The following is a 26,034-nucleotide window of genomic DNA, read 5'->3' as shown; positions in this document are numbered from 1 at the left end:
TTTCAGCTTACAACACTTTCTAAATTTCGGATGAAAAATGAGATAGGTACAATTTCATAAAACATATTTTTCAAAAGCATAATGTTGTAGTTTTCCAACAGCTGCTTTATAAGATCTTTTTATCTTCCTTAACATTATCCTTCCACTGCATGCAGTGACAAGATAAATGTTGGTCTGGGCTTAGTTGTTAATGTTTGACATTTTAAAGTTGTTTCCAGGAGGCGCTAATTTGCTCTTGCAGTTATTTCCTGATTTAAATGAATGGCATGTACTTCGTGATATCTATGTGCCAGTAGATGCAATTTTCCCATTTTGATGAAGAATGGTTATGGGTCTCATCAAAATTAAAGCCCAGGGAAGCAGAAAATCATGAATTTAATGTTAAAAATTTATCAAGCACTTAATTAGACTTAAAGAGTACCAATTTATTTATTATTTATTTTTAAAGTTGCTACTAATTGTGACTTTTTCATTTTGTAAAAAAAAAAAAAATTCTAAGTAAATTAAAGGCTGGATTAAAAAAAATCATTGTGAGAATATGCTATTGCATTAAAATCTACTTTAACTTTTAAAATTATTGTAGTATTTTTTTTTTGCAGATTAATGTTGAAATTTAAGAATCATATCATCGGTGCAAAAATAAACATGTTTTGTGCAACATAGCAAACTTGTAAGATTTAGAAATATGAACAAATGTGTGAAAGGTTACTGGTAACAAGATGCCCAAAGATCAAATCTAAAACAGGTTCAGTGTTATCTGTAACAACAACACAGGTTCATTCTCTCAGTTCTGAAGACTATTAGAACAAAATGAATGGAGTTAGGAGTTTGATAAACAAAACAATTCCCCCAATAGACAGATACTAAACAGAACATGAGTTCCAAAGTCCAAAAAATCACTATAAATCCACCAGAAGACTTGGAACCATCAAGTATAAAGGATTAAAAAAGTCAAACCAAAGAAATAAACGTTGACTCCTACACCACACTGTACATTTTATATAGCTAGTTCCTAATACCTGTTTAAACTTCATTCTGCTCATGGTCATTCACCTCCAAATGAAATTTAACAGCTTCTTTCACATTAATCTTTTTCTTTTCGTTTGATATCTTGTTGCCTTTAAAATTTTGTGCCAGCACTGCAGGGCCTGTAACAGAAAATTTTCAGAAAGTCAGTACATGAAACAAACATGGATGTGACATCAGAAATTTAAATTCAATAATAATAAGAAACTGTAATTACTGTAAAAAGCCACACAGACAATGAATGGTGAGATATTTGTGTGTTATTTCTGGATTCATCGCATGTGACTTGTAAATCAGCCTCTTTTACTCACCGGTGTTGGGTCGTATCTGGGAAGCGATGCTGCCCCACGATGGTTGAGGCAGTAGAGTACAGCATCATGAACAGACACAAAAACATGTTGTTTTCTTAGAGTTTCCGAGAAGAAATCGCCACGCTCCAGTTGTTCTACAATGGACGCTGTAAAGAAGGAAGGGAATCAGGGGATGACAAAATGTATTTCTTAAAGAGCAGCTTTAGAAAAGTGAGTTTCACTCACCTTGACATCCAGAGAAGTAGATATCCACATCAATCTCACTGAAGTCCCGGAAGATCTGTTAACACAGAAAAAATATTGCTCTTAAACAGTAGGACTGTTTGCTCACACTCTTGTTCACTAAGTGGTGAATCTGTGAACAACTTTCAGAGATGCTACCTTTATACCCAGTCTTGACAGCTCGCTTGTTTTCAATGAACCTGTTCACATGTGGAATGGTCTAAATACAACGGGGTGGAGAGCAGGGGGTACCACTCCTCAACTTTCCCAGTTTTCCTACTGTCCCAACTTTTTTGGAATGTGCTATAGGCACCAAATTCCAAGTGAGTGAATATTTAAAGACATGCAGTAAAGTTAATTTGTTTGAAAATTAAATATCTTGCCTATAAGTTGAATATAGGTTGAAAATTATTTGCAAGTCGTTGTAATTTGGTTTCATTTATGTTTTGCACAACATCCCAACTTCATTGTAATTGGAGTTCCAATTAGGCTGAGAAGCACTGAGTCGGGATGTGGCAAAGAAAAACAAACAAATTGCACAAAGTCAGTGTCAGCAAGAACTTCTTCATTGCTCTGCCGAGGAAAACAAGTACTAGTACAGACTGAGACTCAATTTATCTTTTATTGAACAAGAAAACTGGCAGAGTGAAGTTGATTGCTGAGCAAGAACTCAGTCAATAAACCCTTCCAGTAAAGGGACATGACCAGGTCCTTTTATTTATTTATTACTTACATTTGTCAGTGTCTGTATGGCCACAGTGTCAATGAAGTTAGCCGTGGATAGGTCAAGGATGATGGAGTGAATGTCCCATGTCCACTTCCCAAGAGACCCAAGAGACACCTGTTCTAGATCCCGACTCAGAGTGTCCTCGCTGCTGGAGCCCAGAGTGGTGGTGTCCCCGTCCTGCAGCTCCGACATCCATCCCAAACTGGTGCTGTCTGGATGTACTCCTTTGAGGTACTCCCACCTGGAGCAACCGTCGGGCGTCCGGGGAGTGGTTGGGATCACAAACACTGTCCCGTTTCCCCTCTCGGCCCAGGCTCTGTTCCTCCTCCTCTGCAGCTGTCATGTCTACGTGTGTGTCTCTCCAGTCATCAGCCTCGTCTTCCTCCACTGAGATCTCTGGAGGCCCAGAATGCTGTTTAGCTGCTTTCTGTGCCCGTTTCTGAATAATTAGAGAAAAGGAAGTAGTTTAAGCTTTGGTTACATCAGTATAGAGCACAGATATTATGAATGTCTTGTTTTTGCATTTAAGTTGCCATAAACATCACAGTAAAAATTCAAATATTAAAACTGAACAAAAAAAAATCATAATTTGTGCTTTATGCTGGACATTTCCCACCTCTCCTTTAGCCTGCCTCTTTGCTCGTCTTTCAGCTCTCCTTTCTCTTCTCCTCTGTTTGGCCTCCTGCCTCCTCTTATAAATAATCATTTTACCAATCTCAAGCCCACTCTGGAAACAGGTAAACATTAAGTTAACATCACAGTTAAACAACAGAAACAAGAAATGGATGCTTTGGTAAACTTAGTATGCTATAAAATCTCCTATAAAATAAAAAAGATTAAAGTAAACATCTGACATCCGTTTTTATCTTCTCCAATTTTTACTTCAAATTGTTCATTCAATATTTAGGCTTCTTCGTCACTTTTCATTTAACCACCAAGTGTTTGCAGTGTTTTAACTATCTAGGCTGACTTAGCTGGTGACTCAAGATTAAATGGTTGTTTGTCTGTCCCTTAACCTGGAGGAAATACGAGGAGATTTACAGCAAAGTAAAGAGAGAGAGCGAGCACTGTAATTTACTCCTGCTTTTTACAAAATCATACCACAAACAATTGTTTGGAAACAATATCATCTCAACTATACCTTATCTTTAAGGTATAGTGTATTGTTGACTGAGATGTTGTCACAAAATATTTAAAACATGCCCCAGAAAATACATGTCAGAGAAGAAACAACATCTTTTAAATAAAATCTTATTGAATTCTGGTCTTTCACAATAAAATAAGTAATTATTTTGTCAATATAAGTAAAAAAAATAAAATAGTGTGAACAAAAATATGAAACACTTACAGTTACCAATATATTGTAATACTGAAATGTTTAATAAAAGGATAATTTAACAAAAGAACAGAAAGAAAGAGGACCAACCTTTTCTTTCAGGGCCTCCAGGTAGAGTTCAGCGTTGGCAAAATAAACTGTAGCAGAGGAGCGGAAAATAGTAACACCTGGAACCTCTCTGGCCTGTCACATACATAAATATCACCAGATTATTTTGCAGTCAGAGCAGAAAAAAACCCCCATCTATTTTTGGCTTTCTGTATGTTTATCTCACCTCTCTGTGTGTCTCTATGTCCACATAGAGTTCTGTACCAGGAACATTTCCCAGAACAGAGTATGTAGGGCCTAATTAACAGAAGTTGAAACATATATTTATTTGTCATTTGTCTGTGTTGTGGGACAGTATGTTGAAACTCTGATAAGGTGATGAAGAATCTTACATCTGAGTACCTGAAGATAACTGTGAACAGAGAAAAGGCGATGGACGCAGCCAAACCCAGGTCCAGATTCAGCAGCATTGTTGACATCCAAGTCACTAACCAAACCACCTGGGGGTCGCAGAAATCAAAAGGTCCATCATGATGGCACTCAAACATTAAAGTCTCTGTCTAATCGCAACATCTCACCAGATCGATTTTGCTTCTCCTCCACAGTGTAACGACATCAGAGTACTGCTTGAACATGCCCTTCAAATTCACAAGCACAATCGATGCGAGGACGGCCTAAAGCAACACACTTAATTAGACCTAAACCAGAGTGTGACCTCACTAACGCTTGTGTCCTGGATATGAACTGTCGTTGTAGTGGTAAAAGAGAGGAAAATATCCAACCTTTGGCAGCTCCTGGAACAACATCCCAAGTTTTAGTATCGTCACCAGTACGATCAGACCAGAGGCCACTCCAGCCATCTACAAGAATGACACCAGAAGTTTTAGTACATGTGTATGGAACATATCAGTCAGTTTGGTCAGAATAAATTAGATATAGTTATATAGTAGGTTGAACAAACAAAATGATTAATAGATTTGAATAAATTGCTGATGCTGACATTTACAGTACTTATTTTAGAACCGTTCAAGTTAAAACAATCACTTTTACTTCTTAATGTCATTCAGTAAATTTAACTCATGACATGCCTGATTTATATATTTTTAGGAAAAATACTACAATTTGAAAGTGAATTATTACATTTAACATACTGAAAACAGTATGCAAAATTTCAAATGGTAAAAACAGGTACTGAATATTTTGTATATTTATGGAAAGAAATAATTTCCCATTTCCACTTAATGCATAATGTAAGATGCTGTATTACAAGTAAAATGGTTTGCCTTGTAGAAACAAGTAATATTTACAATCTCATGTCATTTGTTGCTTTAAAACTATTTCACTTTGTTCCTTATGGAGAAGTTTTAGCAAACAAAAGTGTTTTTACAGCTCTTTTAAACATGTCTTGTTTCATTTGTTTACGTGAGTTTTCTTTTGACTTACAACTAAAAGTTTTCTTTTCTATTTCAGAAACTGCAGAATGACTTAAAATGGGAAAACAGAGCTAATTTAAATCTTGTCTGCTGTTGCTTACTCACCTGAGTTTTTCCTCCAGTGGTCTCCTGGACTAGACTTCGAGACATGGAGGAGCAGACAGAGAAACACTGGAAGAAGCTTCCCACTGCATTACTGAGACCCAGCGCCACCAGCTCCTGCACCACGGTGGAGAAAAGAATGAATCAATAATGCAGGAAAATACAAAAGAAGAAGTAAAAGCAGATAGATTAAACAGCCTGGATGTGAGAACATACTCACCTGGTTACTGTCCACCTTGTATCCATGCTTCAAGTGCAAATGTTTTCCCAAGTGAAATAGATACAGCATAACCAACAATGGCCAGAGCAAAAGCGTCACCGATAACGTCTCCAAAAAGACTCAGGTTGGGCATAGAGGGAGCGCTTAAACTGGGGAAGAAGAAAAATGCAAAAGCTGGTGGGAAAAAAAGCCTCAACAGAAACTAATAGCAGCCTAATCTAAATCCAAAACACTCACCCACTCGGGATCTCTCCAACAACTGAAACACTGTAGTTGTTGTTTAGGTGTATAGTGGATGATAACAGAGTCGCTGCTACAATCTAAAGAAATTATATGACATGAATTAAAAACAAGGATATTTCACAACACTGTTCCAGCCCTAGACATTACTCATTGAAATATAGTCAATCATGGACCAGGTGTAGACCTAATTATTAGCCATATATTACACATTTCTGCAGTGAAGTGCATAAATGTAGGAGTCCTTCCATTACTGCCTGAATCAGCTGCTTATTTCCACTGCATCTATGCTTCTTTTTTTTGTGCTGCATCATCAGCAGCACTGAGCAGTGTATACACCCCTATACACAGTGTTAATAAAGCAAAAAGAGGCCAAAGAGTGTATCTTTATATCCACTGACTGTGATGAGTTCCACAGGAATGGGGACCGGCAGCTTTGTGCTCAGAAACGAGTTGAGCTCCTTCGCTCCAATCAGGAGAACGATCGTTACAGAGCTGACCAGCAGAGTGGGAAGATGAGTTTTTGGCAGCGAGAGGCAAAGATCCACCAGAGTCTGAAAATTAAAAAAAGACAAAGCAGAAGGAAAGTTAGTAATCCTTTAAATTGGGCCCTAAAATACTGAAACAGAGGTCTTTAATGTTGCTGTATGCTTATCTAGGAAGCTGCTTCATCGTTATTGTGATTTATTGTAATTTGTCTGAGGTAAAATTTTAAAAAAGCAACTATTTTCTAAGTTAATGCAGCACTCTCTTTTATTCAACACTCTCCTTATGTAACAAAAAAATCACTCCCACTGTTCTCTTGAACTAAAGACCAATATCAGAACTAGAATTTCTCTCTGATCTAGAAAAAGTGGTCCTTATTAAGCTTCAGAGGATTTTAGAAACCCATGACATCCGTGGGGAGTTTCAGTCAGTTTTTACACCACAGCACTGATACAGTTAGCTGAACAATTTTTAATTACATTCCTTTTGAACAAAAACATTTCTGCAAATGCTTCTGTTTTTGTATTTTCAGACTTATGAGTACCCTTTGAGACCACACATCATAATAATCTGAAATTTATAGGGGAATATTTTGTTGGTAACCAAGGTACAGGTACATCCTGGTTTAACTGGGGAAGGCAGGAGTTTTTCAGTTTATTTATGGGGTCATTTCTATTCTGCAGTCCCTTCTCACTTTGGGGTCCTACAGAGATCCATACTGAGTCCACTGCTTTTATTTTTGAACATGTTGCCTCTTGAGTTCATCTTTAGGAAGCACAATGTTGCTTACCAAATATAACTTTGAAGCTGTAAACATACTTTAATGTATTTTTGTAAACTTATCCATTTAAAATTACATACGTTTGTATTTTATCAAACATTTGTACAGAATTTTTGAAAAAGATACAGAGCTGTAAAGAACTCGCAGACTTTAAAAATGGTTTTAATGGCAGGTAGTATTTTGTGAGATTAGAAATAAAGTCTGACTAGTCAGTGTTGTTATTTGAACAACATATGTTTAGCTTTTATCTTATTTTACTTTTTTTTTTGCATACATGTTGGAATTGTAAGAGTACTCATATATGTTGGCTCAAATAAGCCCATTAAGCCAGAGTGAGCAGATGATGATACTCACATAAACTTGCGACAGAGGCCCAGTGAAGCGCTTCGGGGAAACTTTAAATAAGTTCTTGAGTTGTGCCACTACAGCGTGTGCTGCTGCAGCTGATGTGTAAGCCCGCACCAGAGGTTCAGACAGATATGTTCCCACGAAGCCAAACTTTATAAACACCTAATAGCACCTACACAAACACAGTCGTTTACAGTGGTTAGGAAGTTGCAAAAGCAAAACCTGAGAGTTTCTCGTACTTTCTGCACTGTTTGCCAAACCTGAATAAGTCCTCCAAGGAAGGTAGTAACGGCGGCCACCTGCACCCTGTAAGCGTCCCGGGCCGCTACTGTCCATTTCTAAAGTTAAATTGGTCCCGTTTGTTTTCAAGAAAAACTCATCGGGAGCGAGTCTCTCTGTCACACTGCCCACCATGATGCTGAGGACAGTAAAAGTACCTAAAAAATAAATGAACATATATGCAGTGACATAAACATTTTCAGCAAGAAATGCATATTTAAATGACATTCAAAGCTAAGAAATTTAATTAAGAACTTTAAGAATTGTTTGACATTTTTAAGATTTTCTCCAATCCACACAGGCTCATAAATACATATGTATTACATGTACAGTACAGACCAAAAGGTTTGGACACACCTTCTCATTGAATTCAATGAGAAGGTGTGTCCCAAACCTTTGGTCTGTACTGTATTTACCTAAATCTCTTACTATTTTCCACAAGAAGACCCAAAAACTCTCCTTCAGATGACAGATTAAGATGTTTAAACCTGCTGTGAACTGGAAACTACAGAAAATCCAGAGGCACTGCCCAGTAGAGTAATTTCTACACCAAACTGACTGAGGGACTAAGACAGAAGCCCCTGATCTAAAATCTTCAGCTCAACAAAATGTCAAAGTAAATATAATTGACAAACAAATGCTTTGTGAAAAATCTTTACATGCTCAGAAAAATTAAAGATGTAGCTTTATGCCAAAAAATCTAAAACTGTGATCATGTATGGATTAGAGAAATCTGATAATAAATTATAACCTGTACAATCAGTTATTGTTTTTTAAATGAATTTAATCTGAACTTTAAAAAAGTGAGATTTTCAACAAAAGAAGATTAAACGGCCCAAAATCATTTCACATTCATGCTGAGAGCTTGTAAATCTCTTATTCTAAGGGTTTTATGATTGAGACTGTGCTCACCGATGGAATTATGACGCGAAGTCCCGAAGAAGAAGTAAATTAAAGCTGGATAGAGAGATGTGTAGAGCCCAAACACAGGAGGTACAGAAGCCAGTAGTGCATATGCCATACCTGTGAAATGCACAATATTTTTAGCTCAATTTAAAAAATAAATACAGAAATACAGTTTAGCTAAATGTCAAAAAGAATATCAAGTTAAGATCATCTTAGTCACTGCCTCAATCACTTGCAGCCAAGATCCATCTACTCATTTTTAACAATTATCATACCTTGTGGCAGGTGCATTATCCCCACACTGATCCCAGAGACCAGGTCAGGCATCCCATAGTCCCACACCGAGTACTTTGGTAGCCAGTACAGCACAGGACAGCTGCTCATTACACTTCGCTTCAGTTTTGGCAGAGTACATCTACAAAAATAGAAATGTTCATTTGCAAAAAAATTGAAAGATGTATTTTAAAACAGCAAGCCCTTTACCTGAAGGAGTCTTTTAAACGATCAGTCAGAGGTTTGTGGATTTCTGAGAGTGTTTTTCTCTTTGTTAGCTCTTCCAGTCTCTGCTCATCCAAGACTTGCCTCTCCACTCTATATTTCCCAGATCCTGCTCTTGAATCCATTTGAGCATCAGATGCAGAACTTAGATCTATTTATTATAATGCATAAAAACTACAAGCCATCAGCAAAAGTCAATGAACCCCTCGATATGCCCAGAGCACAGCTGGATCTGCTCTTATATGCAGCAGTGTGTAATGGTTAACTATAGACAGGACATTGTGGACAGAACCATTGAAACTAATGAATGATCAGAACAAGGAACGGATGTCGACTCTGTTGATTTTAGATGACTTTGTGTTTCCATTCTGGCTAGATTTCTACTCAGCAACAAAAAGGAAGGCTTGCTACATTATCACAGGAAGCCTCTATTGAATAATTAACCTTAAAGTGTGTCTAATTCAAAAGTGTGTTCTCTCTTGGATTTGAAGACATTTATTGCATTCCTAGCAGCCTAAATGATCAGGGCTACAATTTATAGTTCAAGCTTTTAAAAAAAGCTGAAACCTGTGAAGAAACAAGATGTACTCAGTTCTTAGGAAAGCGCTGCCATGAAACCTGACTCTGAGCTGAGAGCAAAGGTTTAATCTCTTCTAGGATAGCATGCACATGGCAAAGGTGAAGAAACTGGAAGAAGAATTATGCCCAATAAGTAGGGATACAAGGCAAATAAAGCAATTTATAAATAAAAACAAATTTGATCACATATGCCATCCCAATTGCTTCAAAATATGACATTTTATATGTAACTCAAACTCCTTTGACCCACTTACTGCCAGCAACAACACTGTCTCTATTTTTGGGCCAACAGCTCAGAGGGCAGCAGCACCAGAGGGGGTTACATACCTTGGCCATCGAGTTTGCTCAGATCCCTCTGAGCCCTCTGACTTGCGCTTTCAGCAACATCAACAACACGTGTGGCCTGAAGAAAAACATGGATATTTACCGGCTTTCATAGACCGACGAAAACTCAGTGAGTCAAGAAGAGCAGATGACTTTGGTAAGATTTTATCACAAGCAAACAAACTGTAACACAACGTTCTCATCTGCATGTTGACTTTACTTTATGTAGAATGCAAAGAGTTTAGCTTGACTAATTTGCACATTAGATTTATTACAATGAAAAGATTAATTGTCACAACTGATTTTCTAACCTTTTTATTTACATTTTTGTCAAGTATTTTATTAGAATTTATCCCAATTTTGTAGGATGAAACTTGATATTTTGATAGACTGTAAAAACAGTTTTCTATGAAATTATCTAATGACAGAATAACCTTGTGACTAATTTACTATATTAACTATCTAAAAGAGTAATCCAATCGCATCAATGCAGCATATTTTTCTTTTTTAGTTAAGAAATATGTATTTTTGTAATTGGATATAAATGTTTGTGTAAACAGATTGGGAAATATCAACCAGGACCTTCAAGCAAAACATTATATCGGAGAGGAGTAAAAAATAAATACGAGCAATATACGGTATATTCCTACGAAACTTGTATAAATTGCACATACTATTTTTTTAGTAGAAAATTATGTTTAGATTTTATATCAGAACATGAAACTGAGACATTTTATTTTTGGAAATAATACTTCGCATACATTTTACTTATTGTATGTTTTATAAGTGGAATATGAATTATTGTTTCATTTATGTTAAATATGTTGGAAAATATTTATCCAAATATCCATATATTGAGCTAAAAGGAAAGAAATACATCTTCATCCTTAACTGTCATGTAAGAGGCAATCATTCAAAATCACAAATAATACATTTGGATTAATCATCAGAAATGATTTATTTTTGGAGTAATTGCTGCCAATATTTTGGTGTGCAATGAGCACCTGCATACACTTCAGTATACTGAAAAACAATATAATGAACTGAAATCTCTTTGTGTTTTTTGTCTTTCAGAAACCACTACATTACTTATTCTGGTTGTGTAAAGTTTCCGGTGTTTTCTTGTAAATAATCAGTTTCCTGATAAATTTAGAAAAGAATGGATCTTACATCCAAACATGGGCTGGTGCTGCTTGAACAGCTCAGGAAGATGAGAGAGGTTGAGCATCTGACGGACGTGGTGCTGGTCGCTGAGGGCATCAGCTTCCCCTGCCACCGAGTCATTCTGTCCGCCTTCAGCCCTTACTTCCGCGTTATGTTCACGTGTGGTTTGCGTGAGTGCAGTAACAGGGAAATCTTCCTGCGTGACACACCTGCAGACAGCCTGGCCCTCCTCCTGAACTACATGTACACCTCAGATCTTCCTCTAACTAATGACAATGTGCAAGGTATATCAATTGCAGCTTTTCTCCTGCAGATGGATGAGGTCTTTGCACACTGTCGGCAGCACATGACTGAGAACATGGATGCTTCCAACTGTCTCGGTGTGTATTTCTTTGCCCGTGACCTTGGTGCAGAGGAGCTGGCTGATCACTGCTCAACGCTTCCTAAGGCAGCACTTTGTCCAAGTCTGCCAGAATGAGGAGGTTCTGGAGTTGGAGGCCCATCAACTTGGAAAGCTCCTGAGTTCTGATGATCTCAATGTGACAAGAGAAGAAACTATCTTAGATGTTGTCCTTCGCTGGGTGAAGCACAACTCCCTGATGGATGGAGAGGTCCGTGCTCGGCATCTGCCTGAGCTCCTGAAGAAAGTCCGTCTGCCGCTGGTAAACCCTGACTACTTAAGAGAGGCCATGAGGAGGAACACAGCTTTGCTGGCTGATGCTGAATGTCTGAAGATGTTGAATGAAGCCCTGGAGGCTGCAACCATGCATCCATCTGCTGTGCCACGCAAACTGAAGCTCAGGTACGGAATGGAAACCACAGATCTGCTGCTTTGTGTTGGTAACGACGGCGGAGGGATCAGGTCAAGGTATGGCAACTACACAGAACGAAGCTTTTGCTTTGCCCCATCAACTGGCCGAACCTACTACATCACCTCCCCTCGCTATGGAGACGCTCTGGGATATGTGTGTGGTGGAGTCGTTACTGAAAGAAATGACATTATTGTAGCAGGAGAGGCAAGTGCACGCAGAATGGCCCGACAGAAAGACATGAATGTTGAAATCTACAGGTAAGAATAAGGTGACATTGTTTCCAGCTGAAAGCTTGTTTTTTCTCTGTAGAAACTAATTGTGGTGTGACTGGGTTTGCAGATATAAAGTAGAAGCCCAGGGCAGCTGGGAACACCTAACATCTGCAGAGTACCGGGATTCCTACGCACTGGGGTCTCTGGGAGACACTCTGTACCTCTTGGGGGGGCAGATGAAGCTAAAGAACCAGTTTCTCATCACAAATTGTGTGGAGCGGTGGTCTCTGCAGGGAGGGCCCTGGCGGAGTGCAGCACCTCTGCCTTTGCCTTTGGCCTACCACAGTGTGGTCAGAATGAAAGACTGCCTTTATGTGATAGGTGGACGCACTCCACAGGTACTATTAACATCTATCTTTGGTTATGTGAAACTTAGAGCATTACACTTTTGCCAGCAGCTTATTATCGTGTCTGCACCTGCTCTGCCTTTTCATTCTCTACCCCACTTGAACTTCCAGTCATACCGTATGGATGATGAGCCGGACCGTCTTAGTAACCGCCTCCTGGAGTACAATCCAAACACAAACAAATGGACTGAGCTCGCTCCAATGAAGTACTCCAAGTACCGCTGCAGTGCTTTGGTGTTGAATGGGGAAATCTTTGTAATAGGTAGGTAGGTTCTGGACTAGTTAAACTGATAAAACATAGGAATGATTACAATGCATTTCTCTTCACTATTAGAACTTTCATTCATTTGGCAATAAAGTAACATTAAAACAAAAAATAGTGACATTTGGAAGGACTAATGCTCCTAATGTGATAAACAAAAGATAATTAACTTCCCTCTTCAGATTCAAGCCACTCAGTCACTAGCTAGATCACAAACACCAAGATCAGATTCAGTCAAATTTAAACAAAATACTTCTATACACACTAACCTTTTCCACCTAACTCATGCAGCACACATGCTGTCAAACGATCAAGAAACTATCTCTTCTTTCAACTTTACACTCTGCTCTTCATGGCCAATGTGGAATCAACTGTGCCCTCCTGGGTGCAGAAACCTAACAGCATCAATAGAAAAAACTCCGACATGCACACACTTCTGCATTTAACAATGTCTTATAACTAAAAGCTTGAAATGTTAACCTAATTCTGCTGCAATCTTCTCCGCAACGTTCTCTCTGACCCGTCTGCTGTATGTTGTTGACCTGAGTTAATCAGACACAAAAGGGCTCATAGACTTACAGGATGAAAAAGTATTATGTGGAGACATACCTGATAACAACAAAAAAACAAGAAAGTCCTGTAATATTGCTAATTAATTACAATTGCATTGATTTGGTTATTGGTGCTTACGTGTTTTGCAGGGGGAATAGGATGTGAGGGAATGGACCGAGGGCAGTCACGTCATTGTCTGAGTGCTGTGGAAATCTACAACCCAGATGGAGATTACTGGAAGGATGGACCTCCTCTCCCGTGTCCCCAACTCTCCCTGCGTACTAATGCCTCTAATGCAGGAACTGTGGGAGGAAAAATTTATGTTTGCGGATATTACAAAGGAGCAGGTACTGACAGGAAATTTGCACTGACAATTTTCTTTTTTAATTTAGTTTCAAGATGCAACTAAATTTCTTTCTGTCAACTCCTTCATCTCAGATCGTCATGATGATATAACAAAGGACATACTGGAGCTGGATCCATGGGAGAACCGGTGGACAGTGGTGACCCGGCGCGCACTGATGCATGACAACTATGATGTCTGCTTGGTGGCAAGTCTCAATCCAAGGGGACTCTTATCCCCACCCTCAGACGTAGTCAAACTGTGATCCACAGCTGTCAGTCAGAGTAGAGTTTGGATACGAGAAATCGGCAAAGGAAATTAAGCAGTGATGCACTTATTAGTCTGAGTGGAAGAAGGTATGCGCTTAATGACTTGAATGCACTTTGGTAGGCAGAGTTGTGATTTGTAAATACTATTTTGTGTGTATTGCTCCTGCAAAGAGGATTTCCTGAATCTTGCAGACTCAGTGAATATTTAAACCTGCCTATTTTTACAAATATAAAAAAGTGATTCCCTTTACATCTATCATGATTAATAATGACTTGTGTTTCTTCGATACAACATATAAACCCAACTTGGACTTGGACATCCCCAGAAAAGATTATTCAGTTTTTGATGACTACAAATGCAAAATGGCAAATCATGTACAGGAAGCACCTGTTATAGTTTTATAAATTGAACATTTTACATCGTAGTCATTGAACTGTATTTAGTATGCTTGCTGAAGCTGAATAAAAATGTAATTGTTTTTGAAAATAAATATGCACTTTATTTGGAGCATTGATGCTGTAGCTTGATTATACACAATAATAATTTTTTTAAATCATTATTGCATAAGTATGTGTTGTTTTCAGGGTTTCTACATATTTCTCCTCATAGGTAGGAGATGAATGAGGGGGGTGAACAGAAAAGAAAAGAGAGGGTGGATTGTGGGGACGAATAATGGAAAAAGTGATATGTGGAAACAATCAGGAAAAGCAATGAACCACTCGTTACATTATTGCAACATTGCAATAAGGACATTAATATGTACTTTAAATTCAAACATAGATCACAGAAATTATCAGCTTTAATCAAATGACACAAATGTTTAATTTGTTTACCATTTTATTTTCACTCTGAAACTGGAAATATAATTGAACTAAATGATACAGCAGTGCAAAACTTAACTACAATGTTTTAAGTAAGCCATGAAAAAAATCAACAAGACTATTTCAATAAGCTTGTGCAATACTTTGAGGATCAGTCTGCACTCTTATATGCTACTACAGTTCTTATATTAAGCTATATATTCTTAAACTATTCTTGAGTTCAGACCAAATCAGGAAAGTTTTCCAACATAACTCTAGTAAAGTAATAATGAATATTGTTTTATGTTAACAGATTTTACTCATGTCACCTATGAAAACAAAACTAAGACTGCTTAGGACTGTAGCTTTTCTCTAAAAGTCAAATTCAGAATCAAACAACTCCCATAAGTCTCCTTGTTTTACTGGGCTGAGCATCTCCAGGATGGGTTCGATGGCAGCGAGGCACTCTGAGCTGTTGCTGTCCTGGGACCAGGAGCTCGGCGGGTTCATGAAACATCCTGCGGCCATGGAGGATCTACTTCCTTTCTTCCCTGGTATCAGGCTGCCTGAACCGAGGTTCTGCTGGTCGGCCAGGGTTTTCTGATCATGGTTCTCGTAAAGGGGTCCTGATATTTTCTGTGACTTCTTACAAGGATTTATAGGTTCGGTGTTTTCATCTGGGACAAACTGCTTCCTACTCTGAGAGAGCACCAGCGGTCTCTTTTTGCACCTTTGGCCCTTCAGATTGAGTCTTCTCTTTCCGAAGACGCGCCTGCAGCTCTGTGTGGAAGTTTCACCCTGATGTTTAAGGTTGCCTGGCACATTTGGAAGCTGTGTGCCTTCACTTTGAGTACTCTGCAGAATGTTGTGCACTGACATTTCCCGCTCTGGAGATGTTTGAATGGCGCTGTCTAACACTGATTTAGGACTGGGTTTATCTGAAGGCTTAGAAACAAGAGAGTTGAGCAGCTTCAGAGCCTCCTCCAGCATTTTTTGTTCTCTTTCCTGCTCCCCTCTCAGACACTCCACATTACTCTTTAAGCTCTTTAGTTGTGTTGCAAGCTCTGATGTGGCTTCCCCATTCTAAACAAACAAACATTTATGCTCATTATTGATCAATGATCTGTTTCTACTGCTGTCAAAAATTAGATACCACCATAAATTGCTAACCTTTTGCAGTTTTTCCTCCAGCTCTGCCATTACTTCCTTCTGAGAGCTTAATTTGTCTACCCAAGTCTCAAACATCTGGGAAATGTCTCTCTGAAGGCTCTCCAAACTAGTTTTCACTAAGGTGATAGTGGAAAGACAGACATCGTAACTTACCCTGCAGTCGGTTCATTTTAAAATGAATACAAGAATCTATATTCTTGTAGCTTCAGCATCAACTCCTTTTATTTGATGTTTAAATCAACATCAAAGGAGTTAGATGTTTCTTATAATCTTACAGAATGATCTTGATCAATAGCTAGCAGTGCTTTATGAAGGCCTTAAAATGTTTTTTTGGGGGGAAAAATAGCAAATGGACAAGTTGGGGACCAAAAAGTGTCAGGTTAAAAAAATTATCAACCAATGTTGATCAGTTTTTAAATGTTCACCACACAACTGGTAAAAGATCTGAGGGAAGCATCATTTTTCATTTCATCATGTGTTTCATGCCAGGATTTCAGCTAAAGAAATCAAGTTTGACTTGATTTAAGAGCTTGATTTAAACGAAAAGCTTAAGTTAACTTGAAGAATGTCAACTTTCTTTAACTTTTTGTTAAAGTTAACAAAAAGTTAACTATTAAATTTGGAACCAAATCCATGGACGGATAGATGGATAAATAATAATAATAATAATAATAATAAATTCTGAAAAGACAAATATTTTATTAAATTATTTTTCCATTTTTCCCAGTGTATTATTATTTCAAACAAATTTCCCATTTCCATACATATAGGAAGGCTGTTAGTGTTTTTCATATAATAAAATCAGTGTTTGCTAAGTTGTCTGCTGCATATATGTAAAAAAAAAAAAAAAAAAAAGGTTTATCTTTTTAGCTTTAAGAGCTTATGTGCCTGAAGATTTAATAACTAAGTGCTTAGTGACTTGAACAAATCACAATTTCTCTAAAAATGGTGGTGCACTAAAGACAAGTGAAAAAAGCAGAAAAGCGCCAGAGACTAAACTTTGCAGAACCTTCAGAAAGCATGTAGAAATGTTGATCAAGACCACCTTAAAACATTACAAAGAGTCTTGCTCCTCTGAAGTAAAATAGTATAGAAATAAGGGTGACTTGGGAGTTTTATACTGTATGCACAAATTGTAATAATAGGGCAAACAGCACCACACACTGGAGAAAGCAAATGTTTGCAGTTGTAAATTATTAAATGTATTGTAAGATTTTACAATACACTTATTTTATTCTTATTAGTGTAGTGGCATTGAGTGAGACACATGATGTATCACAGATAGGGGCCAACTCAATTCTAAAGTCAGCATTAGAAAACAAAACAAAAAAAAATTGGCATTAGGCGCATGTTAAAAGAAAGGAGGTCACCACAACCCGTCTTTGTTGCATCACATAAATCCATCCCAGAAAATGCAGAATCAACTGGCGGAAAACTTACGTGATGATGCAAAACTGTCAAAATTTTCAAAGATCGTTTGGCACACAGATGTGTTTTTGCTCAGTGCCAGCCACCAGTTGCTTGAATCTGAAAGAAGTTGTATGTTTTAAACATCTAGAGGACAGAAGTCAGTGATGAACACTGAATGGCCGTCCATGTCCACTTACATTGATGAGAGTTTCTCTAATATGTTGGGATTCTTTTAAAAAGTGGTCACTGTTAAAAGAAAATACAGAGATTGTAGATGCAGTACACAAACATTTTTAGGCAACCTTTTTGTAATCAAATGAACTGATTTAAGTTTATGGTTCACAGATTCACCTGTCACTTCTCTCTTTTGCTTTTTTCCTGTCCTCTTCAAACTTGTCAAGCAAGCCTGAGGTTCTCGTTCTGTCCTTCATGTCCCCAAACAGAAGAGGTTTAGAGGTATATCTGTTTAAAATTGTTGGGTCACTTCCCTGAAAACAAAAATATAAAAACATCTCATGCTGTGACTATCAGTCAGAGTGTAATTAATCATAATGTCTTTCACTAAATAAACTGAGTCATTGCAATAAATTAACTTTTTCAATAACATACTAATTTATGCAGGAAAGAGACTTACCTCCTGCGAACTTTGCTGGGAGTTTCTGGATGACAGACTCATTTCCTGAGACATACCCTGGGAATGTTCATGCCAAAACTGCGAGCCAAAGAAAACCTGGGAATCTGTCAAACTGGGATGTCCATTGGAGCCCACATTTCTGCTCATTAATTAGTCGCCATCATGTAGTGTGTTGAAGGAAAACAATCAAACACAAATTAACTAAAAAAAAATATTTGTATATGAAAAGGGCAATGTTAAGTATAAATATAATACATAATAACAGCTTATTTATCCACATTGGGGGCCAAGAAACAATATTTAAAAATATAGCTAATTACCTGGTTCCAGCTGGTATGTTCAACATTTCCTTGATGTTCCTCAAATAACTCATTGCGTCTTGTTTCCTGCTTGAAAGATAAACAAGTTAGCTCAATATTTAAAAAAAAGTTAGCTTAAACATGCTAGCTCGCTATTTCAGTCAAACAGAGAAGGATTTAGCTAAAGAATGCTACAGATTACATATGTAAAGTTTAAAATCTAAACTGCAGGTGACATAACTACACTAATATAGAAATGAATCAACTCACAGGTCGCTTGGACTCGTCCCTGGGACTTATTCGCAAATAGCTTAAGAAAACCTTTAGGCTATTCAGCTGTTTTATATTTCCCGCCGTTTAAACCTTAATTGCGAGGCGAGGTTGCGTTTACTGACCGTGGAAAAGAAAGCTTGCACTCGTAAAAATAAATGAGAAAATAACCGTTTTGGATTGCTATTTGTTTACTGTTCACTTAGTAATCATGCTCCTATTAATACCTTTTGGAATATTTACTCTTATGAAAAACAATACGGACTTAGTTTGAATTTAGAAACAAGAGATCTTATAACATGATAATCTTGAAGCAGCTCGTTTACTGTGGATTATTGAAGAGAAGAAATGTTAAAAGCTGTAATTGTTTTGTTGTTAACAATTAACCTGTTAACAAGACCTGCAGGGGTCTTACCTGTTTTTGTGAATATTACAAGTATTTTTTTTCTGTATTTGAGAGTTATTGTTATTTTTAGGGTTGCACAATGTTAGATAATCTTGCACTGGCAATAACATTTGTCAATATTGTCATGGTGATAGTTGCCCTCCTATTTTCTTTTTTCCTCTCCTTTCCATTTGTGCCTCTATCACTCTGTGATCTTCAACGTTGTGGGCAACGCCAGGTGTGAGTAGTATATGCACTGCCATAACACTTCAAAACAGGCAAAATACCCTGAACACACCATCTTTATCTTTCAACATGGTCAAGGCACCATCATGCTAAGGGAGGGCCTTTCTTGAAAAAGAGACATAAACTGGTCAGAACTGATGGGGAAATTAAACTAAGCAAGGAAGGGAATGAAGAAACCTTGCTGGAAGTTGTAAAATACCTGAAAGTATGTGAATGTTTAACTTCAACAACTCTATATATGTACAATGGAAACATTTATATAAAGATCTATGTGCTATTTTGGTTCAGTCAATGCGCAGACCTTAATATATATGCACGCTTATTACATTTTATTTATAGAGGGGCCGAGGGAATCGTATTTAAGAGAAACGGGTTCTTTCAGGGGCAGAGAAATGTTGAGCTCCACCAAGAAGAAGCAGTCGGTGGCGTGTGGACTTTATTTTGAAAATCGCTCCCGGAAGTCAGCCTGCCAAATTTTTTTAAAACGAGTATCTCCGAGTCGTAGGATTATCTGTCTGAGACAGTCACAGAGGTGGATCCATGACAAATCCACCAACGAACACCAGTGACTGTGTGGTAACAGCCCTGCTGCAGACCAGACCTGCGGGTTTTTAACCCATACAGGTGAGTTTGGTCAGGCCGAAGCCTGCCGCCGTATGGCTGGTGAGTTTAACTTTCTTACGTTTCAGCACGCAGCAGACGGTTCTGTCTCTGTAATTCAAACGGATGAGATGAAACTAATTCAAGTGGATTTTTTAGATGTTCTTATGCAACACTGGTTTAGATGTTTCGGTTCTGCCTGCTCGTACCTTTTGGTTATTATTTCACATTAGGGCAGGTGCTAGCTAGCTCAACACCTGGTGCATCAGCCCGCTGACGCTAACCTGCTGCTCCTCTGTTTACATTGTTTCTGTACACAACAACGTGGCTGGCAGAGATGCAGATGCAATCAAAAGAAACGCAGCTTATGTTTACTGTAGCCTCGCAACATGCATACTTTTTTTATATATAAAAGTGGCTAGTTTAAACAAGTTGAAGAAGCATAATATGAATCATAGCTTACTCATTGAAACTCCACCACTCAGAAGAAAGTAAAAAACAAAACAAAATATAAGAAGAAAAAAATCATTTTACAATAGCTGTGCTGTTATAAAAGTACATCTTCATCATTTAAATAAGAGTTTGCTGACCAAAAAAGGCAAATTTCTCTTTCTTGCATTGATGATTGAAATGTCAAGCACTGAACAAGCTGACTTCTTTTTCATTAAAATTGACATCTATTATTTTTAGAGTTTCTAAATGCATCAGTTTATAATAGTTCCTTGATTGTAAAATTAGAGAAAGTTAGGCTAGAAAATGAGATCTGAGGACCAAGATAGGCGGATATATGTTGAAAATGAAATGCATTAATTTGTCTTTGTTTTATTTAAAAATATTTGTATGGACATTTGAACTTTTTTTCCAGTTATTTTGAGGAAGAGCAGTTTAGTTATATCATAAATAGAAATAAAATGCAGGATATAAAACATTAATAATAGTATCTACATGTTTTTCTTTATTCGGTGTAACCACAACTGTCTGTGCTTCTTAATAACATCAAAATAATGTTGGTCTTTTTTGTCACTGTAAAAGAAAATGTGCTAGAAATAATCAATTCTTCCAATTTGAACTGAACTGGAGATGGTCAAACTTGTTAATTTTGTTGATTCTGATTGACAGTATTTATTGTAATGACAATAAAAGATATTTGCAAAAAACAACTTTGTTTTTAATATATTTCTCTGCATGTAGTCAGAGCTCCTCAAGCAAAACTATTTCTCAATAGTGTAAAAAAAGATTTCTTCTGCTGTCAGGAAGAAACTGTAATAAAGAGAAAGAGTTGGACGTAGAGGGAAAAGAGTAGAGCGCGCACAAGGGTGATTGACAGCGCTAAGACCTTCCTCCTGGATCTGATTGGTTGTTCCCAGTTAGCACTGGGAGAAGGCAGAGGAGCTCGTTTTTTTTAAATTTTTTTATTTTAAATGCATCATCTTTCTCATACCATACTGTTACGACATGCTGACAGTTTCAACAAATGTCTAAAGATATATATATATATGTATATATTTATAAAAGTTACACTCTGTAGCTTTAAGAAGGCACTTCTTCTGAGTTTTAGCTTTAAAGCTAAACTACTTTGAGGCTAGGTGAGATCTGTTTGGTGCCTGAAAGAAGCTGTCTTTATGTGTCACCATGATTATTTCCACAGGAGAGTTTATGAGTTAAGGTTTTATCTCGCTTTGGAACATTGATTTATGTCTAAATTAAATCTGTTTAATCTTCAAGGGTTCAAGTATGGGTTTGTCATTCCTTTTGGTCTTGGCTGCCTCTGTGATCCTGATCAGACCGGAGACGCCTGTAACGAAGGTACAGAACGGATGGTAATCTGCTTTTACTACTGTGCAGCTTGAGGTTGTGCAGCTTTATTAATCCAAGCCTGGTTCTTTGCTCACAGGCCCTACATCATAACTCTGTGGAGTGCTGTGGAGAGAAGCAGAAAGTGAACAATTCCTGCTCTAATGACACTCACTGTGAACCGGGTAATGTGGGAGTGCTCATACTTTTCCACATTCCATCACATCACAACCACAATCTTCAATTAGCTTTTTTTCTTGGGTTTATATGTGACCAAGTTGAGAATAATTGTGAACTGGAAGAAGAAAAATACTTTTTTTTTTCAAATAAAATAAGAGTGTGTCGTATAGATTGTATTCAACACCTCGTGTTTGTAATTTGTTAAATCACCTTTAACTTTTGTTACAGTTGCAAGTCTTTCGGAATTATGTCTCTATCAGCATTGCACATCTAAAACTTACATTCTTTGTAGAATAGCTCAAGCTCAGTCAGATTTTTGAGTCTGCAGATTCTCAGTTACATCTAGGTCTGGACTTTGACTATGCCATTCTAACACATAAATTGGATACAAATCATACCATTGCAGCTCTGGCTGTATTTTTAGAGGTACTGTCCTGCCAGAATGCTCAAACTCCACCTCTGCTTTGAGTCTTTTGCAACCTATATCAGGAATGTCAAGTTTTCTTCCAAGATTTCAGTGTTTTCACTCCAGACTTCTGTTCCATGTCCTGGCAGGAAAAGAAAGCTACTGACATGTTTCTGCTTTGGGATGTTAAGTGTGGTGTTACTGCTATGACCATATGTTGTGTTGAATTTTATTTAGTGGCATCACTTAAACAGGCCTCAGATTTTTAACAGGTAAAGAAATTCAAGACCCCTTTTGCTGTAACTACCAAAAGAATATATTGAAGCTTGGTATTCAAGGGGTTTGAAGATCTTTTTTAATATTCTTTCTTGTGCTTGTGGAGACATTAAAATTTTAACAACATTAAAGCATAAAATTGTAGGGTAGCGTTAGTTTGAATATTAGCTTATTATAATTTATTCTATTCTATTTGATTTATTATCAAAGATACTAAATGCTGAAATACTCACTGCTTATCTTCTGCAGGTTGCTTCTATCGTTTGCTGGAGAACAGCAACGTGGTCTGCATATTCTGTGACTCTGCAGCTGTGGATTTGGAGAATGTAACCGTTTGCACATACAGTAAGAGCTTTTTAATTCTAATTGTTCAGAGTGAGTTTTAATAGATATATATATAATTTGACTTTTGTTCTTCTAGACTACACATTGGAGCGTAAAAACCACACAACAGTAACTACTGTCATTCCTAAAATTGGTAAGAAAGGTAGACTAAAACCCGTCTCCCAGGTTCTGAGTTCTGGCAGCGTTGTAAAGTGAGGGTTGTTTCCTGTTTTTGTGCAGGAGGCCCAGGCGTGGCGGCCTCCGTTCTTCTGGGAACTCTGTTGATCAGTATGTTCCTCATTCTCACTGTTGCCTCCTTTTTCTACCTCAAACGCTCCAACCGGCTGCCTGGTTTCTTCTACCGGCGAAACAAAGGTGAGTACAAGTCTGCTCAGAGGAAAGACTCTTATGAATCGGCTCTTAGTATTTTTTTTTATCTTATGTATACTTTTTTTTACTCTTTACAGCTTTTATATTTCAACCAAGTGAGACGGTAAATCTTTTTTTTTTCTTCCAAACATTTTAATTTAACATTAGAAATCATAAAGAAGCTAATGGCTTTTTTGTTTTTATCCCTTACAGGCAGTTATGATCCCTTCAGGTAAGATGACTGTCTGTAAAGTACCTGTTTTAAGATCTTGCTCAACAGGTTTTAATGTTGTGTAGCTATTAAGCAATGCCTAAAATGTTTGGCTACAGATGTTTTGCAGCATTTCAAATGTTTTCTTTTCGTTAAGGTTGTGTCAGTTCCTGCACTGACTGTTTTCAGAAACAGTCGTACAGGAATCCTACTGATTACGTAGCTTTAACTGGTGAGGGTTCAGTCATTAAAATAATGAGATTGCTCATACGGAGCCTCGCAAAAGTTTTTATACACCTTGAAGGTTTTCACATTACACTTGCAACTTTGCAGTGTATTTTCTGTAATGGGTCAACAAAAATACACTTCACTTTGGATGTCCATCTTTTAGAAAATATTTAGCTCCCTCCAACTTCTTGTCAGCTCTGATCAGTTTCTGGTGGGGAAAAAAGCTTCCCATCTAGAGCTGCAGAATTTAACACACATATATCTTCATCATCACAGCATCAGTGTGTGCAATAAATAATATAAACGAGACTTTGATCTGCAGTAGTTGTCAGAAGCTCACATGTAATATTTATGTTGTAATATTCACCTGTTAATTGAGTCTCATTAAACGCCAACACCGGACATTATTTGATAGTTAATTGACAGGAAAGTGGGTAATGAGAGAAGGGAAGACATGCGGCAAAGGTCTCCAGGCTGGGAATCGAACCTGCGACGGTCGCGTTGAGGACTAGGGCCTTTATATGTGGGTTGTGCTTAACCCCTGCGCCACCACAGCACAACCCAACTTCAATAACATTCTAAAAGTCTTGCAACTTTAGATTGTCACTACTCCAATATGTTTGCGTCAAGTGATTAAATCGTATCACTCCTCAGCCTTTCACCAGGTTCTGCAGGACAATGCAAATACAAATCTGTTTAAATTAGTTATGTTCAAGCTGAGCGACAACTTCTAAATGCTTCGATTCAAAACTCCTAAGGTCAGCAGAAAGTCCTCTGATTTCAGAGCACATTTAATTAAACGCATTGTTTTCCTTCTGCAGGGAGGAAGCAAAGATATGTGAGGAGGGAGCGGCCCTCAACGCGAAACATCACCACGATTCCCACCTCAGCTGCCACTCAGGTGCATAATTTGTAGGAGGAGTGATGGGTTTGGTGCAGGTAGGGAGGAAAGCTCAGGATGGATCTGAAGGAAGACCAGCTGACTCTGGGAATGTTGGCTAAATTAAACTACTGCTGCTGCTCCTGCCTTCGTATCACTAAGGCTGACACTGTTTGTGTTTTTAACAATAGCCTGTCACACTGATACTCTGAATTCACTGGAAAATCACTTCTTTTTTTTTTTTACCTTTTTCTTCCAGTGAAAATCTTTAGAATGACTTCAGTTTTTAGTTGACACACTGTTTCCCCAATTTTATTGGTTCATCCCTACGATTCTTTTTTTCCCCCCAGATCACTATAATAAATTAAGTGCCAAGAATATAGAGGGGCATTGTAGACCCTTTTTCAGAGTTGGCTAGTTGTGTTTGAAATGCTTGAAATAGTTGAAAATTAGCTGCTTAAACCAGAGAAAAGCCTGGTGTGTTGCAAACATAGAAAGACCTTTCTATGTTTGCAACACATGTTTTAAAATAAGCTGTTTTTAATCTGCTGCTTCTGAATATGAGCTCAGCAGCTCCATCTAAATAACTTGGCATATAATAGTTACATTTTTCCTCTAAAAGGGTTCGGCAGCTGCGATTTTTGTGAAGCAAATTGACTGTCTAACATTCTTTTTTTTTTTTTTTTTTCTTTTTCTACTGAACCTGCTTGTTTTTGCTTCTGTTCTTGCTTTGTGCACTGATTTTTACTTGCTTATACCGTATTAAACCAATATTGGTCTTCTGGTGGGTCAGAATTCATCAAGCAGAATTCCAAGAGGCACTGTATGGATCAATATTTCTATCTTTTAATTTTGTAATTTGCGTTGTTGACATTGTATTTATTTTTGTAACCAACTGAGGTTTATCATGTATTCTAGTTGTCATGAACTGCATTCCACTGGCTTTCATAATCATAATATTTAATAAGGGATATTTATTAAAGAAATCATTGTATCAAGTTAAACAACTGAATTTGTTCCTGCAAAGTTCAGTTTAGACTCAAACTTATATTTTTAAAACGTAACCTTTGCGGGTTTATGTGCACTTTAAGGTACCAAGCTTATGATGAAAATGTGCTTTTTAATAGAAAAACTCCAAGTATCTTACCAAGTATAGCTGTTTTCTTGTTGATGTTTTTTCTCCAGGATGCAGCAATATTTTTTCCATCATGAATTCTGTTTGCCTAATATTTAATTTGCCAAATATCAGAAGGAAATGGCGTGATAACACTACTGTGATAATTGTGCCATTATGAGCTTTAAACACAGCTGAGGAGCTTTTGATGATGATATATCTGTGATGATTTTGATTTTTGAATAGTATCCAGTGGCCTTTACTGTATCTCTACTCCTCATCCAAGTCTGTTCTGTTTTATTTTGACAACCCTATGGCAGCCGTGTGTTTTACTATTTCAAGTCACACAATTGCAGTCGTCACTCCTTAGCTATTCATCCTTTTTGCTACTTATGGTATTTGTTGTACAGTAAAACAAAAGCTTGATATGTGCATATATTGTTTTTATACAAATGGAGTGTTTTTGTAATGTCCTTTTTTTTGTTTTATTGCCATGATAAAAGTTCAGAAGATGTATAATTTGCAAAAATAAATCTTTCTCTAATCAAAA

The 26,034-nt window shown here is 37.4% G+C and overlaps 4 protein-coding genes across 4 annotated transcripts; 2 read left to right on the top strand and 2 right to left on the bottom strand.

Moving 5' to 3' along the window:
• Positions 1 to 583: 583 nt before the first annotated feature.
• On the bottom strand, positions 584 to 9,959 carry LOC116710163 (solute carrier family 26 member 6). Its single transcript, XM_075074312.1, is given in 25 exon segments — positions 584 to 1,148; positions 1,338 to 1,483; positions 1,563 to 1,617; positions 2,293 to 2,595; positions 2,597 to 2,725; positions 2,903 to 3,013; positions 3,713 to 3,805; positions 3,897 to 3,967; positions 4,024 to 4,037; positions 4,073 to 4,170; positions 4,249 to 4,344; positions 4,453 to 4,530; positions 5,209 to 5,322; positions 5,426 to 5,458; positions 5,460 to 5,574; positions 5,663 to 5,745; positions 6,067 to 6,219; positions 7,287 to 7,430; positions 7,520 to 7,609; positions 7,611 to 7,717; positions 8,472 to 8,582; positions 8,741 to 8,880; positions 8,949 to 9,077; positions 9,870 to 9,907; positions 9,909 to 9,959. Coding segments are annotated over 25 exon segments (2,571 nt in total). The 3' UTR covers positions 584 to 1,079.
• kbtbd12 (kelch repeat and BTB (POZ) domain containing 12) lies at positions 9,874 to 14,409 on the top strand. Its single transcript, XM_032549024.1, is given in 7 exon segments — positions 9,874 to 10,023; positions 10,941 to 11,460; positions 11,462 to 12,099; positions 12,182 to 12,452; positions 12,573 to 12,723; positions 13,425 to 13,622; positions 13,714 to 14,409. Coding segments are annotated over 6 exon segments (1,863 nt in total). The 5' UTR covers positions 9,874 to 10,023; positions 10,941 to 11,025; the 3' UTR covers positions 13,884 to 14,409.
• A 425-nt stretch (positions 14,410 to 14,834) lies between these two features.
• ccdc36 (coiled-coil domain containing 36) lies at positions 14,835 to 15,978 on the bottom strand. The gene is made up of 2 exons (XM_032550641.1): positions 15,859 to 15,978; positions 14,835 to 15,771 (listed from the first exon to the last, which is right to left on the bottom strand). Exons 1-2 carry the CDS (start codon positions 15,931 to 15,933, stop codon positions 15,061 to 15,063), a joined length of 786 nt encoding a protein of 261 aa, XP_032406532.1. The 5' UTR covers positions 15,934 to 15,978; the 3' UTR covers positions 14,835 to 15,060.
• Positions 15,979 to 19,568: 3,590 nt separating this feature from the next.
• On the top strand, positions 19,569 to 26,034 carry c20h1orf159 (chromosome 20 C1orf159 homolog). The gene is made up of 9 exons (XM_032550454.1): positions 19,569 to 19,726; positions 21,428 to 21,508; positions 21,597 to 21,681; positions 22,608 to 22,703; positions 22,780 to 22,836; positions 22,923 to 23,057; positions 23,150 to 23,175; positions 23,265 to 23,283; positions 24,312 to 26,034. Exons 2-9 carry the CDS (start codon positions 21,437 to 21,439, stop codon positions 24,404 to 24,406), a joined length of 585 nt encoding a protein of 194 aa, XP_032406345.1. The 5' UTR covers positions 19,569 to 19,726; positions 21,428 to 21,436; the 3' UTR covers positions 24,407 to 26,034.

The sequence above is a fragment of the Xiphophorus hellerii genome, chromosome 20 (assembly GCF_003331165.1).
Source record: "Xiphophorus hellerii strain 12219 chromosome 20, Xiphophorus_hellerii-4.1, whole genome shotgun sequence".
NCBI lineage: Eukaryota > Metazoa > Chordata > Actinopteri > Cyprinodontiformes > Poeciliidae > Xiphophorus > Xiphophorus hellerii.
The sequence above is the reverse complement of the archived record's forward strand: the minus strand, read 5'-3'. Positions and strand labels throughout refer to the sequence as shown.

Coding starts and splice junctions, on each gene's coding strand:
- ccdc36 (XM_032550641.1), bottom strand. CDS start 15,933: ATGTTTGAGACTTGGGTAGACAAATTAAGCTCTCAGAAGGAAGTAATG. Junction 15,772..15,858: donor TGGAGGAAAAACTGCAAAAG/GTTAGCAATTTA, acceptor TTGTTTGTTTAG/AATGGGGAAGCCACATCAGA.
- c20h1orf159 (XM_032550454.1), top strand. CDS start 21,437: ATGGGTTTGTCATTCCTTTTGGTCTTGGCTGCCTCTGTGATCCTGATC. Junction 21,509..21,596: donor CGGAGACGCCTGTAACGAAG/GTACAGAACGGA, acceptor CTTTGCTCACAG/GCCCTACATCATAACTCTGT. Junction 21,682..22,607: donor TGACACTCACTGTGAACCGG/GTAATGTGGGAG, acceptor TATCTTCTGCAG/GTTGCTTCTATCGTTTGCTG.